The 16,358-nt window shown below is 38.3% G+C and overlaps 1 protein-coding gene across 2 annotated transcripts in view; it reads right to left on the reverse strand.

Moving 5' to 3' along the window:
- NUP153 (nucleoporin 153) overlaps positions 1-11,748 on the reverse strand; it is a 99,133-nt gene extending 87,385 nt beyond the window's left edge. For both annotated transcript variants that reach the window (XM_077143417.1, XM_077143415.1), the window contains exon 1: positions 11,363-11,748. In XM_077143417.1, the coding sequence (XP_076999532.1) occupies positions 11,363-11,476 (114 nt within the window). In that variant the 5' untranslated portion in view covers positions 11,477-11,748. The remainder of the gene's footprint in view (positions 1-11,362) is intronic.
- Between the last annotated feature and the right edge of the window lie 4,610 nt (positions 11,749-16,358).

The raw sequence follows: 16,358 nt of genomic DNA on the forward strand, positions 1-16,358 counted from the left end.
AAAAAAAACGAGTGTTTAGAATTTTCATTTTGCTATACTAATTTCAAAAAATTGGTACAATATTATAGTAAATAACCAAACAAAATGTTTTTCTAAACTGCAAGGGAATAGAAATTTCCTGATTATAGTGTTAAAGTTATAATAGAGATGTATTACTAAAATAAATGATGTTAGTATGGATATGTTTTTAAAAACTGAAAAAATTGGAATAATATCTAGGTTTTGACTATCTAGTGTTTTATATGTTTTTATAATTAGATATTCATTGTCTTAGGTAGGGTCTTGTGGTACATAGTCTTCGTTTTTTCCCCACTTAGAGTTGGAGGAAGCTAGGCAGAAAACTGATGAGGCAAAATATATGAAAAAAAACTTTCAAAAAAAGTTTGAAGATCGACAGTGCCTTCCTGACCAAAAGGAGGAAAAGAAATATAATAAGGTATCAGTGGCTAAGAGAGATTAAATAGAGTTGAGAGGCTATTCTGGAGATTACTATTAAGCAAGCTTCAGCTAAATATTGCTAATTGCCACAGTTTGCTAAACCCCAACCAACATCATTCCTGTTAATCCTAAACAGCACCCAGGGCTTTATCTCAGATCCTACAAAAGTTGCATGTGCAAAGTTTACTTTTCAGAAACCTAAAACTTTCAGATAGTTCCTAGGCTGGACAGTCCTGAAACTCAGGGTTGTCAGTCTCTTTTTGAACATCAACCAGTTCCATTCCTATATCCTACCCCTTTTCAGCATAAAAAAAAGTTAGAATGGACATAACCCAAATATCCCTAAAGATTGGAAGAAGGATCAGAGGAGAAATAGTCATAATAAAGAAGTTAGGATTTAAAAAATGAGTATGATTACTGAATCATTATATTGATATTTCTTTTTAGTCTCCAGTGTCTTGGAGCAAGCGAAGGAAACACCTAAAGTTGTGAAACTGTAACCCATACCAAATTTTGAAATCTGTTTTAGAACTACTTCTTAAAATGTACTTTTACATTTATTGCTATTTGGTATGTATGTTATATTTCACAGTAAAAAAAAAAAAAAAAGGAAAGGAGAATCTAGTGACATGGGAGATGAGTGGGTTAGAGGGGAATACACAGAACTTTGGGAGAAAATTAAGGGACTAGTCTGTGATAGGCCTCAATGAAATAAAGGCAGCCAGAAGGGCAGACAGAAATCAAACAGCAGTGTATTCTGGAATCTTAAAACTGAAGAGCAATTCAAAGAAATTATTTGAGGATGGGGATTTTATAATATGAATACTACTTTTTAATTTAGGATGATGTGGGGGGAAAAAAGGTAGAATAGAACTGAAATAAATTCATGAAAACTGCTAATAGGAAGGCAGTGTTACTATATGAAGAAGGAGAAGGATACATATTAATGATAAGGAATTGTCTTTGTTAGAAAGATGGCTCTGGTCATTCTGAGATTATAAATCACTAAAAGGATTATAATAAAAGAATGCCTTTACTTAAAAATGAATTGAGGTAGTGTAAAAGAGGGCCTCTCCCCATCCCTCCTCCAGCCTTATTTCTTTCATCCTTGGACTCAGATTAGCTAATATATTCACAGTGCCTTACACACTGGACTCATGCTTGATATGTTTGTAGCACTGGATTAAATCATTTCTGCTCCCATAATTAGGTATTTAACCATTCTCAATCTCATTGGCATTTTTTTTCTTTTTTTAAAAAAAAATTTTTATTGATAGATCTTCACACAGATACAGTCCATGCATAATGTACAATCAATGGCTCACTATCGTTGGCATTTTTGACATGTTTTGCCAACTGAATTAATTATCCCTTAGTACTTGGAGAGAGAAAAGCCAATTGGTTGAATCAGTCCAAGTTTTAATATTCACTCCCTTAATCCTTGAAATTAATTTTGCTACTTCTCATCTAGTGTAGTCTGTGCTTAAGAACTACACGGGGTAGATTTTTAGTGCCGTTTGTTTTTTGGGTGCATGGTTCAGAAATTGAGCCCAGGTCTCCTGTATAGAAGGCGAGCATTCTACCACTGAACCACCCGTACCCATTAATACCATTTCTTTTGGTATGTTTTTCTGAGCCCTTCTTTAATTTTGCTACCTTTCTGCTTTTATTTATTGTTTGCTTATTTTCTTTTCACTTATTTTATTTCCATGAGGGAAGAAAGTAATCAAGTATTCAAATTCTAAAGTAGTTACGGCTAATCTAATTTCAATAATCTGAATTTGACCTCCAAATCTAAGATATTATTTGCTCTATTTTATTAGATAAAGTCATTCAGCATCCAAGATTTCCCTATCCATCTAGTCCAATTCCATAATATTTTTCATTTCTCAACTTCAAGAGAACATGGGTAGAGTATATAATAATAGTGAAATGTACAATGTACAATTTTAACAATGTTTTTGCATGAGGAAGAACAAAGGAATGTCATTATTGCAGGGTGCTGAAAATAGATGATAATACTTTAAAATGTCACCTTATGTGTGAGACTAAAGCAAAAAATGTTTATTTGTTACAAAATTTATATTTTGACTAGAGCATTTCCTAATATAACTGATGTAGATAGTTTGATTGAATGTCAGAAGTACTTGGAATCTCAGGTAGGACATGAGATTTTGTTGGTTTGTCCAAAGTGACCCCCCGATGAATCCCAGAATGATTTGATCAGTGACTGGAAAAGTATTTGCAAGCCCCCTTCGGGGAATGGTGAGAGTGGGGAGAAATTCAACTTTCCCAAGTTGAATTCTTGAAATTCTCACAAGCAATGTGGACAACCAAAGTTATAGGCTGAACCCCCGGTTTTGGGGTTTGTTCATATGAAACTTAATCCCACAAAGGATAGGTCAAGCCTACTTAAAATTAGGCCTAAGAGTCACCCCCAAAAGAGCCTTTTTTGTTGCTCAGATGTGGCCTCTCTCTCCAGCCAACACAACAGGCAAACTCACCACCCTCCCCTTGTCTACGTGGGACACGACTCCCAGGGGTGTGGACCTTCCTGACAACGTGGGACAGAGATCCTGGAATGAGCTGAGACTCAGCATCAAGGGACTGAGAAAAACCCTAGAATGAGCTGAGAATTAACATCAAGGGATTGAGAGAACATTCTTGACCAAAGGGGGAAGAGTGAAATGAGACTAAATGTCAATGGCTGAGAGATTCCAAACAGAGTTGAGAGGTTATCCTGGAGATTATTCTTATGCATTAAGGAGATATCACCTTGTTGTTCCAGATGTAGCAGGGAGGCTGCAGGGAACTGCCTGTAAATGTAGAGCTGTGTTCCAGTAGCCATGTTTCTTGATGATGATTGAACAATGATATAGCTTTCACAATGAGACTCTGTGAATGTGAAAACCTTGTGTCTGATGCTCCTTTTAGCTACTATATCAACAGAAGAGTAGAACATATGGAATAAAAATAAATAATAGGGGGGAACAAATGTTAAAATAAATTGTTTGAAATGCTAGTGGTAAATGAAAGCAAGGGGTAAGGGGTATGGTATGTATAATCTTTTTTTTCTCTATTATTGTTTTATTTCTTTTTCTGTTGTCTTTTTCTTTTTCTAAATTGATGCCAATGTTCTAAGAAATGATGAATATGCAACTATGTGATGATATCAAGAATTACTGATTGTATATGTAGAATGGAATGATATCTTAATATTTTGTTTGTTAATTTTTTTAATTAATAAAAAAATGTTTAAAAAAAAAAGAGAACATGGGAAAAAAAGACCTTCTAAAGTAGCAACAAGGAGATCCAATAAAACTCCAAAGCAGCTTAATTCACTAAAAGTAACCTATAAGATGTCACCCTTTTATAATATATTCTGTTTTAAAACCAGGATCTAGAGTTTACTTCTTAAGTCACACACTGAGAAAGATAAGCGAAATCAAGAAAAATGGAACATCAGGAAAAATGGTGGGTTTGCCACAGTTTGCCAAACCTCAACCAACATCATTCCTGTTAACCCTAAACAGCACACACCCAGGGCTCTATCTCAGATCCTACAAAAGTTGCATGTACAAAGTTTACTTTTCAGAAACCTAAAACTTTCAGATGGTTCCTAGGCTGGATAGTCCTGAAAACCAGGGTTGTCAGTCTCTTCTCGAACATCAACCAGTTCCATTCCTATATCCTACCCCTTTTCAACATGTTAGAATCCAAACACAGGGAGCCCAGGCTAAGAATGAGAGCTTTTAATCCTGTATAGCTTAATGTAATGCCTGGATACATCCCAGAATATATTAAGCAGATAATCAAAAAGTACTGATAAAGTCCTTTGAAGTATAGGAGAAAAAATATCTAAATACTAACCTTATCACCAGGGAAACCCCAGATGCTATGTCAAACATTAGGGTCACCCAAATCAACAGGCCAAGCATTTAATCTTCAGGTTTACTCTTGTGAAGCTTATGTATGTAGCATAGCTTAAATCACCTCTAGAGGATCTCTTTTGTTGCTCAGATGTGGTTCTAAGCCCAACTCTGTAAGTGAAATCATGGCCCTTCCCATTATGTCGAACATGACATCCATGGATGAAAGTCTTCCTGGTACTGTGGGAGAAGACTCTCAGGGATAAGCCTGGCCCTATCACTGTAGGATCAACAATGTCATCCTAACCAAAAGGAAAAAGAAGTGTAACATATAAGGTATCAGTGGTGAGAGAACTCAAACAGAGACGAGAGGCTACTGTGGAGGTCACTCTTACACAAACTTCAGTTAGACACTGCTACCTATCATAACTTGACAAACCCCTACTAAAACCATTCCTGCCAACCCTAAAAAATACCTAGAGTATTATATAAGATTCTACAAAAGTTCCATGTACTAGTGTAACTTTCCAGAAACTTACAGCCTCCAGATGGGTCCCTGGACCAATAAGTTCTGAAATGCTGAGGGACCAGCCTTTCCAGAACATCAACTAGTTCGATTCCCCGATCCCGTATTATCGACAGCCCCTTCCAACATGAAAAGTTAGAATGGCTATAGCCCAAATACCCTTAAAGAGTGGGAGAAATACCAAAGGTGATGGCGGACTTATACAGAGAAGGGAGGGTTTAACATATGAGTATGAGTGCTGAATCGTTATACTGACATTTCCTTTAGTCTCCAGTACTTTAGAGCAGCTAGAAGTAAAAACCTAAACTATGGCATTGTAACCCATACCAAACTCTGAAATCTGTTCTACAACTAAGTGTTGCAATATACTTTGAAATTTATTGCTTTTTTGTATACATGTTATTTTGTACAAAAAAAGGGGGAGTGTAACAGAGAAGATAGGATTTAACAAATGGGTATGAATGCTGAATCATTATATTGATATTTCTGTTAGTCTCCATGTCTTGGAGCACCTAGAAGAAAACACGAAAAATTGTGGAACTGTAAACCACAATTGTAAATGTAATTTACATTTACATGTAAATGTAAATGTAAACATACTAAACTTTAAAATCTGTTCTACAACTACTTGCTAAAATGTACTTGGAAATTTATTACTTTTTTGTATATATGTCTTATTTCACAATAAAAGTAAAAAAAAAAAAAGAAAGAAAAATGGAATACCCATAGACAGGAAAGGCATTGCACTGTCCCGTTTCTAACAGTAAACACAGTAAAGGAGAACAATTGTATCAAATTATGTATCTGATGCCAAGACTTCAAAAAAAATGTAAGCCTGCCATCCCAATAATGAATCATTTAAAAATATGTTACAACCATGATCAAAACTAAGTACCTAGAATTAAAATAGTTTTGAAAATACAGGGTCATATCCATCTTTCCAATGATAATATATTCTGTACCTAATACAAATGGTTTAAATTAGCGACATTAGATCAAAAGCTTTAATTTTACTTCAAACTAGTAGGTAACTGCCTCATCAGGGGTCTTCTGAGTAATTAAATACCTGGGCTTTTTATATCATTCATCTTACAAAAATTTGTAACAAAGCATTTCTCATCATAAACAAAAACCTACTCTGCACAGTAAAATTAAATACTTGGCCTCAAGATAATGCTTATAAAGGATTGAACTGGAGCACATAAGGGAAAAAATCTTTACTAAGAAGCAGCAAAACTCCAGAGACAATTTAAACATGTTTAAATCAAACACTTCTGTTTAATCGTAACAATTTGGAATAAGTCCTTACTATATATGCTAAGCCCTGTTCTAAGTGCTTTATTTGTATTATTTCATTTAACCCTCACAACAATCTCCACTCTAAGAAGAATAAATTAAGCAGAGAACTTAAGTAGCATGTCCAAATCACAGAACAAGGATTCAAGCCCAGAGAGTATGACTTCATTATAGTACACTATTAGACTATACTATTTTTCTATCAACGATTTCCATCTCCACTGATATTATTTAGGTGCCTAGGGTAAAGGAAAAAAAACAAAATAAAAGTCAAAACTACTTAGTGATTTCTGGAATGATTTAATATTCAACCTCTAAATCCTACTTTTCAAAATAAGAGCACTTTTAGCCATCAGATACTAGGCACAACTTACTTATTCGGGATAAAGTATCAAACAGAAGCTACCAAAACAATATATAAAAATTATCATATAAACCTGGGTTCATTATCATATAAACCTGGGTTCAGCAAACCACGTGGGTCAAATTCACCCTTCCATCTGTTTTCATTCAGGCCTAAGGTTAAGACTGTTTTTTATATATTTTTTAAAGGGTAGTAAAAATAAAATTAAGAGCCTAAAATATTTACTGTCTAGCCCTTTAAAGAAAAAAATCTGCGGATCCCTGATCTAAATTGTTGTTTTCCCTTTCTGTAAATAGCTAAATGCAGGAATTGACTTGTAGGACACAAACTGTATCTAGGAGGATAAAACAATTGGATTCCCTTAGCTCCAAACCAGAAGCCAAACTTCTGAAGCACCCCCCCCACTCCCCCCAGCCCCACTACAAAAGGCAGAAACAAGTAATTTCCTCTCACCAGGAGGTGGCAGTAGATTCTTTTTTTTAACTTTATTTTTATTGTATAGTATAATATATATATACAAGGCACAGAAATAAATAAGCAATAGTTTTCAAAGCACTCCTCAACAAGTGTTTACAGGACAGATTCCAGATTTGTCATGGGCCAAGTATGTTATATATTTCATATTTTTCCTGCTAGCTGCTCCAGAATATAGGAAGCTAGAGGGCTTAAATACTTTATCATCAAAATTGACTTTTTTTCCTTCTTTTTTTGTGAACAATAACATATATACAAAAAAGCTATAAATTTCAAAGCACAGCACTACAATTAGTTGTAGAACATATTTCAGATTTCACAATTTTAGATTTTTACTTCTAGCTGCTCTAAAATAGTGGAGACTAAAAGAGATACCAATTTTATGATTCAGCATTCATATTCATTTGTTAAGTCCTATCTTCTATGTTTAATTCCACCATCACCTTTGATTTTTCCATACCTCTCTTTAGGGTTGTTTGGGCTATGGCAATTCTAAATTTTTGATAAGTAGATTCTTTAAAAGGCAAGATTCAGATTTGTCCACTGGCTCAGTTTTGTGTGGTGGCTATTAAGAAAAGCAGCTTGACCTCTCCATAGAGCTGACTTTCTGGGCCTGACAAGTCTGCACAAAAAGGAAATGGGAAAAGAGACTGAACAGGTGGCAAGAACTAATCACACCCTTTAGTAACCTGTTCACTCCCAACTAGAAAAAGAACACCAATTTCCTAAACGTAGATAAGTTAAAAGGGGCTGAAGTGAGAGAAACTAGTGAAGATCATCAACATACAGTATTCAAGGCTTCCCTTCACTTTTTTTTTTTTATAATTCTTCCCCTTTTTTGGCTTCTATAATTTTTAAGCATTACTACCCTTCAGTTAGTTGACCAAGACAACTGATTTTTGTTTCCGCAACTTCAAGTAATACGATGTCTTTAAAGATTAGAAGTGAAAGGGGAGAAAATGCTAAACTTCAGGTATTTCCCAGAAGAGCTCAAACAGGAAATTACAAGTCAACTGAATACATGCAAAAGTTGCAGGTAACTGCTTGACCGTGGCTAGCTCACTGGAAAGACAGGCAATGGCATACATCCATTAACTAACACTGCTGGAGCTCTCATTTTTGTTCCAGCTCTCTACTACAAAATCCAAAACTTCATTTTTGACCACAAAGCTTGGACATTTAATCCAATAACTTTAGTATAAAACGTGCCATGTCATGAAGCTCCTTGCTATTCATGATGACTCAGCAGCTGCTGCAAAATATCCAGCTGACTGCCTAGGACAGCAAGACAGAAGACAGCAAGCAGGTAGTCCACAAGTTTCACTAAGGACTAAAGAAAAGTCCTTTTTGTTAGATAAATTAAAGAGGAGAGTATTCTTTTATCTGTATCTAAATATTTTTCTTTGGTAGTTTCTGCAAACATTAAATAACACCAACAATGTTGCACACACACACAAAAAGTTTTAATCCCAATTCAAAAGCTAAAATATAGATAAATGTAGATAAGTTAAAAGTTATCCTAAATGTAGGTAAGTTAAAAGGGGCTGAAGTGAGAGAAACTAGTGAAGATGATCAACATACACTATTCAAGGCTTCTCCTTACTTTTTTTTTTTTATAATTCTTCCCCTTTTTTGGCTTCTATAATTTTTAGAAGCCAAAAATTATAATTTTATAATTAAACTAAGACAAGAAGCCAAGAGCATTTTAGATAGGGACAAGTTATCAAGATCTGAAGCTTAAAACTATTACAACCTGAAATCCTATCAGCTCTAAGCTGATCTAGATCCACAGGTACATTATGGTAAGGTATCATGTTCTCAAAAACTAAACTGTGATTCTCCTTAACCCATATTATTGCCAGCCCCTTCCAACATGAAAAAGTTACAATGGCCATAGCCCAAATACCCCTAAAGAGTGGGGACAGAAAGATCAAAAGTGATGGTGGAGTTATACAGAGAAGGTAGGGCTTAACAATCGAATATGATTGCTGAATCATTAAATTGATATTTCTTTTAGTCTCCAATATCTTACAGGAACTAGAAGTAAAAACCTAAAATTGTGAAATTATAATCCACACCAAACTCTGAAATCTGTTCTACAACTAATGGTGCTGTGCTTTGAAATTTATTGCTTTTTTGTATATGTATTATTTTTCACAAAGAAAAAAAAAAGTCAATTGTGATGACAAAAAAAATATTTATTCCTTCTAGCTTCCTGTGTTCTGGAGCAACTAGAAGGAAAAATCTGAGATGGTGGTATTGTAGTCCACGACAAACTCTGGAATCTGTCCTGTAACTATGTGTTGAACAGTGCTTTGAAAACTATTGTTTTTTTTTTATTTTGTACATATGTTACATTATACAATTTTAAAAAAGTTAAAACGGAAAAAAAAAACCTGCAATAAAATTTTTGCAACGTCCAGCCTTTCAAACTTTGTCCAGACCACCCACTATCTGTATTCAAAACAATTCTTTATATTTATATTTTTATATATATATATATATATATATATATATATATAAAGAATATATACATGTAGTAATTTTCTCTTAAGGGGATCTAAAAAGTACCTGAAGATATTTACTCTTCAAGAGAAACAGAACTCAAGTGTATCAACTTCCATTCTTACAAAAAAGGCTTAGGTTAAATGGTCAGGCTTGTGACCTGAGTGCTAATCTTAAATATGTCTCCAACCACTCTTGTTCTTCACAAAGAATTCTGAAAAAAACAGGCACTTTCTGTAAATATTTAGGGAAAATCTGGAGGGAACTAACAGTCAAGCCTTTTAACAATTAGTAGAAATCGACTTAATGTATAAACCACAATTTTCACTGCTCAAAAATTTAACTCAAATCCTTACTTGTAAAAATCTAGGGTTTTTTAAAGCAGCTTTATTTAAACACCATACAATCTATCCAACCTATACACTGAGTGGCTCTCAGCATCATAAGAGTTGTGCTTTCATCATCACCACAATCAATTTTAGAACATTGTCATGCTCCCAAAAGCAAACTCCCACAGCCCCTATAGTCCCCTATAATTAAAATGGCATTGGTGTGGTACTTCTGTTACAACTGATGGAAAAATATTAAAATATTACTGTTAATGATATCCGTTGGTTTTTAATGATACAATTTAGCCCCACAACGAAAGAATACGTTAAACTGTTCAATATTCATTATCAGCCAGAATAAAACAACCTTGGAAGTCTACCCTTAACAGCATGTAACAATATCTTTACTCTTCCTATTCTATTTTTTTAAACAAGTTTAAAACACTTCCCACTTTAGTGTCATTAGTTTTATGAGTGACTTTATTTAAATAGATTTTTAACATTTTCCTGCTCCACCACCCCACCATGAACAAATAGCACTTAAAAACGGAACTTTCTTAGAATCAAATGTCTTATTTATAATTAAACTAAACTCCTTTTAAAAACGGAACTTTCTTAGAATCAAATGACATTTACAATTAAGCTAAACTCCTTTTCATACTTTCGAACACCCACAAGTACACATGGTGGTTAAATTATAAGACCACCAACATTCCTGGAGTGTCAAAAGTACCTAAACTTCTAGAATACACCCCATAATATTAAAATATTTTGTGCATGAGATCAGTATTGGCGTCGTGGTCAACTGTGGCGAATGGCCAACTCTAGCCTCTAAAATAAAAAAGGCGGGGGGGGGGGGGCGGTATAGAAAAGGGGAGGGAGGGTCACGCAGCGGAGAAAAGACGTATGGGTGGAGAGGGACTTTCAAAATGCCCTAGTGTCACCGTAACTATAAAACGGTTAAGAAAAAGCCAAGCTCTCAGAGCTAGGAGATACGGGCGGGTAAGACTGTGAATTAACGAACGGGTTGAGCTGAAGCCAATCTGTTTTCCAGGTTAACAGCGCCCCCAGCACCCCCTCCTCAGGTGCCCGGCAGACAGACTGCTCGAGGCAGAGCCCTCCCGCGACACACTGTAACGCGGGAGACAAGAAAACAGCACGCGTAAAGGCCTCCGGCCACATTTTTTTCCTTTCTCCCTCAAGAGGCCGTGAGTAATACCATCAAACTCCTAATCCCCGCCAAAAAGAAAAGGAAACGCGCGCATCGCGGAGCTAAAATTTCCTTTCCCGCCCTGCGCAAGCCGGGGGAAGCCCCTGGCCCAGAGGGTAGGGGAGAGGCGGCCCGAGCCACACGTGTGCGCCGCACGGCCGGGCCTGTCTCAACCCACTTCCCGTCACCACCCTAGTGGCCTGCGCTCCCGCCGCCTCACTGGGGGCCTCCTCTGGCCCTCCCGTCCGCTCCACGTGCGGCGAGTGTGGGGTACCGCGGCCCCGCAACGCCCTGTTTACTCCCGCCGAGTCCCCGACCCGCCTGGGCCACCGCGGTTTCGGGGTCGCCTACCTGGTGCTGCTGTCGCCCCTGCGAGTAAGGCTTGGTTGGCCCCTGGTGGCAACGCCGCGTCCGGATCTTGCCGCCGCCGCCGCCCCCTCCTACTCCTCCGGCTCCGGAGGCCATGGCGGAGGCTCCGCCGCTTCCCGCTCCGGGGCGGGTAAGGGGGGCGGGAGAGGCAGAGGCGGCGGCCTTAGAGCCCCCCCCCGCCCGGCCCCGGACCAAATGTCCGCCCGCGCTGCCCACACGGTGAGGTATAGGCACACCAGGGACCTCAAGGTTTCGAGGAGAAGCGGAGCGAAGGTGCGCGCTGGCAGAGGGGGAGGGGGTGGCGGCGGCAGAGACCGAGAAGGTAGATCCAGTCCGGCAGCCTCCCGCGGACCCCCGCCTCTGTGTGTGTCACGGTCTCTATGGAGATCTCCCGTAGAGGACGGCGCGAGCTGCTCCGCACGCTGTTGAGGCCTAACTCGCCCGCCGGCCGGTACGAATTCTTCTTCCGCCGCCCTAGCCGTCGCTGCCGCAGCTGAGGCCGCCGGCGCCGCCCGCCTACCCCTCCCCTCTGCGCACAGCGCCCGCCCCGCCACCGCCGTCGTCCCTGCAGTCGCCGCCGCTCTTGCGCCGATTGCCGCTGCTAAGGCAGCCGCGGCGGTCGCAAGCCAGAACGTCGTCATTCGTCAGCGCCCGACGCCTGTACATCATCACGCTGCGACTGTGCGATAGGCGGGGAGGAAGGAAGCGCTGGTAGAGCCCGCGCTCTCGGCCGCGGCGCACGCTGGGAAACGTAGTTCAGCGGAAGAATGCGGCTTGTCGGCACGGAAGGCGGGGAAGGAGATCAATGCAGCGCAGCACAGGCACCGAGCGAGGGGTCTGTGCCTTTTCCTACAGTTGGTTAGGTTATAAATTTAGACTCCGGAGGGATATGTATATAAAAACAGCAACCTTCCCACTCTATTTCTCGAGCCTCATCAGTTGATTAAACGGGCAGAAAGTCAGCAGGCAGTAAAAGCAAAGACAGAAATTTAATATCTTACAAGAAGTAATAACAGCCTGTGGTTGAAAAAGCAATGTCCATGAACCTTAGGCCTAAAGCAGAATTTGAAAATATATATAGCTTCATTAATGTCCCATTAAACAGGTAAGAGCTTTGTTGTCAAACACTGAAGAGCTGGAATTCTGGATACGCCACTGTCCAGCAGCTGTTTGACCTTGGTTAAATCAGAGCCTTCTCAGCCTTGGCTTCTTCCTTTATAAAATGGGAACTTTAGAATGCACCGTAAGAACTGTTGTGAGAAATTTTTGCGACATTTATATTTATATTAATATATATAAATATTAAATTTATATTTCTGGCATAGAAGAACTGCAATAAATATTAGCTATTAATTACTCGGAGGGCTCACATAACAGGTAAATGGTATATTCTGAGCAAAAAAAAAAAAAAAAATTTGTTCCCGATAAAAAGGCATTTTATTTAGAAGAGTGAATAAGTGAGCTAGGCCCAAAGACCGAATTCACACGACAGTAGCGAGATTCTAGGAGTTGACGGTTAGAAATGGCTTGATGCTCAGGTGGTCCAGCCTTATTCAACAGAAAAGACAGGTTCATAGATTTTGGGTGGCACGTTCAAGGACACAGCTGAGCAGTCAACACCAGGACTAAAATCAAACATTTCTATAAAAGTTGAGACAAGCAGTCAAATGATTAGAGATAAAAAATCTATTGTGAAGAAATATGCAGGTTTAATGTTTCATTTTGAGACCATTGATTTCAAAGCACATAAGTAACTTTGGTATCAAAAAGACTTAGTTTCAAATCTATTACAGTTATAAGTTTTGCACTACAAACTAGCTGTGTAACCTCTGGGAAATTACTGATTCTCTCTCAAAGCTTCGATTTCCTCATCTACAAATAAAATGATTATACATAAAGAATTTATGTATGTAAAATACCTTACTTATAATACATAGAAAGCATTCTAATATCAGCCACGTTGTTAGATACAATTATCTCCATGATTTTTATACAATCTCCACCATCAACCTCAACAATTCCTATCATTATATAAATCACATAAGTGAAATTGTGAAGCCAAACTTACAGTACCTTTGAACTTGTACTACCTTTCAGCACCTAAAGGAACTATGCTGTAACAGACATAGACTTTACAGAGCAAATGGCTTTCAGTGGCACCTCTGACCATAATTACTAAGACTATAAAAAGTTGCCAAATATGAAAAAAAAATAACTTATTTCCTCCTCTGCCCCCTTCTCCTATCTCCTTGCCCCCTTCTACAACTCCCCTCTACACCCCCTTGGTATGTTTGCTCTTCTGCCTGAAGCACCTCATCTTTCTTAAGGTCAATAGTTTTCTCTCAGGCGCTTTTCCTCCCCTAACTTGAAATCTTGTTCTATAGTAAGCCTTCACTAGGTATTTCACAAGCAGGGTATAGTAATTCTTTATAAGCTAACTCACAGAGAGACTCTGAACTCGAATCTCTAATTGGGATACATATATAGGAGAATGAATGTATCCACATTCCATTTTCCCTTTTCACCCTACCAGACTCAAAATTTCCAGCACAGGACAGTGGTCTGGCTAAGGGTCCAAATTCATCCCTTTCCCCTTTCTTTGGAGGCTATCATTTGAAGTGTGGAACAGATTTCACGTTCAAGTGTTCAAAGGAAGGGACATGCAAAATAGCTGGGCCAAACTTGGATGAAACTTCAGAAGGTTGATGGGATTTGAGCTGTGGAGAAATCCACATACCCCTTCAGCCTTGCTCTCCATTGCTTACCCTGTTGCGTATTTGTTTTATCTTTGGACTAAGCTGCATTCAAAACTTCCCACTGCAGAATTTTACCCTGAAATAGTATCAGCCTCATTAAGGGATGAAGTAACTTCTTGTGCATGGTTTGGAATTCTAAAATAACATTGTTTCTGTGCTGCAATGTAGTCTGGAGTTACGAATCACCAACTCATACATTTTTGGAACACAGATTGCACTTCAGTTAGAAACTACTAGGAGTAGCATAGTTCATAATAAATTCTTCTGATTTTAAAACTTTAAGGAAAATTAAAGATTCTGCTTGCATTCAAACATACAAACAAAATTTTTACATTTCTGTAAGAGATACTATATATAAATTGAAAGAAAAAAAACACCAACTGCCAGGGAGCAATAAGAGGGGGTCCTTGAAATCCTCCCAGACATATCAGAAATTAACAAGTTTTTGAAGAAGGGAATACTTATTACTTCATAGTTATGATTAAGCACTTCGTACAGATGACTGAATTCCTAAACCAAATGAGATAATTTTACTTCATGTTACAAAATCGTAAGCTACATTTATAAATTTTTTACCATGAACTGCTGTTGCTTTTTTGGTTATCCTTTTCCTTCCATTAATAACCTCTATTCCAATGAGTCCTTAGGCCTAAACAACATTGGGATGACTCTGAGAAGTGGTTCTAAATTTTGGGTTGTTTCATTGACTATACTTTAATAGAAACTCATTCCCCCTCCCTGCCCCTAGATTTTGTTGTTGTTTTTTGGCATGGGCAGGCATTAGGAATCGAACCTGGGTCTCTGGCATGGCAGGCGAGAACTCTGCCTGCTGAACCACTGTTGCACCACCTCCCTGCCCCCTAGATTTTAAGCTTCAAGAGATAAGGATTTTTTGCCCACAGCTCTGTCCTCAGCACGGAAAACAAATAGCAGTCACATTCTATATACTATAACTTTTTAACCCAATCAATACCCAATTATTACCAATACCAATTGCTTCCATTTTTAATTGTAATAAACATGCAGTGATGAATACAGCTTGACTAGTTTACCTAATCTTTCCTGACCTGAATGTATTCCTTTTCTAAGCTGTGTTACAAATTCATATTTCTAGAATTTACTTATTTGGTATTCATGATACAGCAAGATGAGCATCATGTGTGAATCCCTATGATAATGTTATATGAGATTCTTAGGTAATCCTACCAATCCTGAGAGGAATTATTATACTCATTTTACAGATGAGGAAACTGAGGCACTAAGGAGATTAAAAAAATAATTGAAAAAAATCACAGAGCTAATGAGTGGCAGAGCTGATATTTGAAATGATTTCTCTCTTCCTTATCCCAAAGACCTCACTCTTGCCTTTGCCATCACTGTGCTTTTCTTGTAGCCAATTTCGGAACCCTCTATGATGGTTTAAGCCTGTATTTCCCCAGAAAACCATGTTCTTAAATCTAATCCATTCTTGTGGGTGTGAACCTTTTGATGAGATTACTTCAGTTAAGTTGTGACACACATAACCCCCCTCATTCAGGGTAAGTCTTAATCCTATTACTAGAATCCTTTATAAAATAATGAAATTTAGACAGAAAGAGAGAAGGCCATGGAAGAAGGAGCTGAAAGCAGAAGAGAAGGGAGGGACCAGCAGAGGCTACCGTGTGCCTTGCCATGTAGCAGAGGAGCCAAAGATCAACAGCAGCCGGTCCTCAGGAAGAAGGCATCACCTTGATGATGCCTCCATCTGGACATTTTCCCAAACTCAAAACTGTGAGTGAATAAATTCCCATTGTTTAACTCGACCCATTTCATGGTTTTTACTTTGAGCAGCCTAGCAAACTAAGACACCTGCCTACCACATGCAACATTTTCTCTTTGAAAATCTGCTTTTTCTAGTTCAGTTGAGAACTCCATTCTTTAGAAACATCTCTCCATTGCCCTCCACATTGAATAAAATGTTTAGATCCTGGTCCTTCCTTATCACATAGTGAGGATGGACATTTGCCCAACTGTAGTGTGATAGCCATTGAGAAGACCAGATTCAAATAGCTGACTTGGGATCACCTGAGGATGCAGGGAATCCTTCCATTTTGGCATAGGGTCATGAGGGTATGGTGTAGGGTGGGACTGAAGAGTACACCAGCAGGGATTTGGGGTATAAGAGATGTGGTAAGTCAGGCCTCCAAATCTCGGAAAGAAACCATGTTAACAAAGTCAGTAGA

The sequence above is a fragment of the Tamandua tetradactyla genome, chromosome 25, assembly GCF_023851605.1.
Source record: "Tamandua tetradactyla isolate mTamTet1 chromosome 25, mTamTet1.pri, whole genome shotgun sequence".
In the NCBI taxonomy this organism is placed as follows: domain Eukaryota; kingdom Metazoa; phylum Chordata; class Mammalia; order Pilosa; family Myrmecophagidae; genus Tamandua; species Tamandua tetradactyla.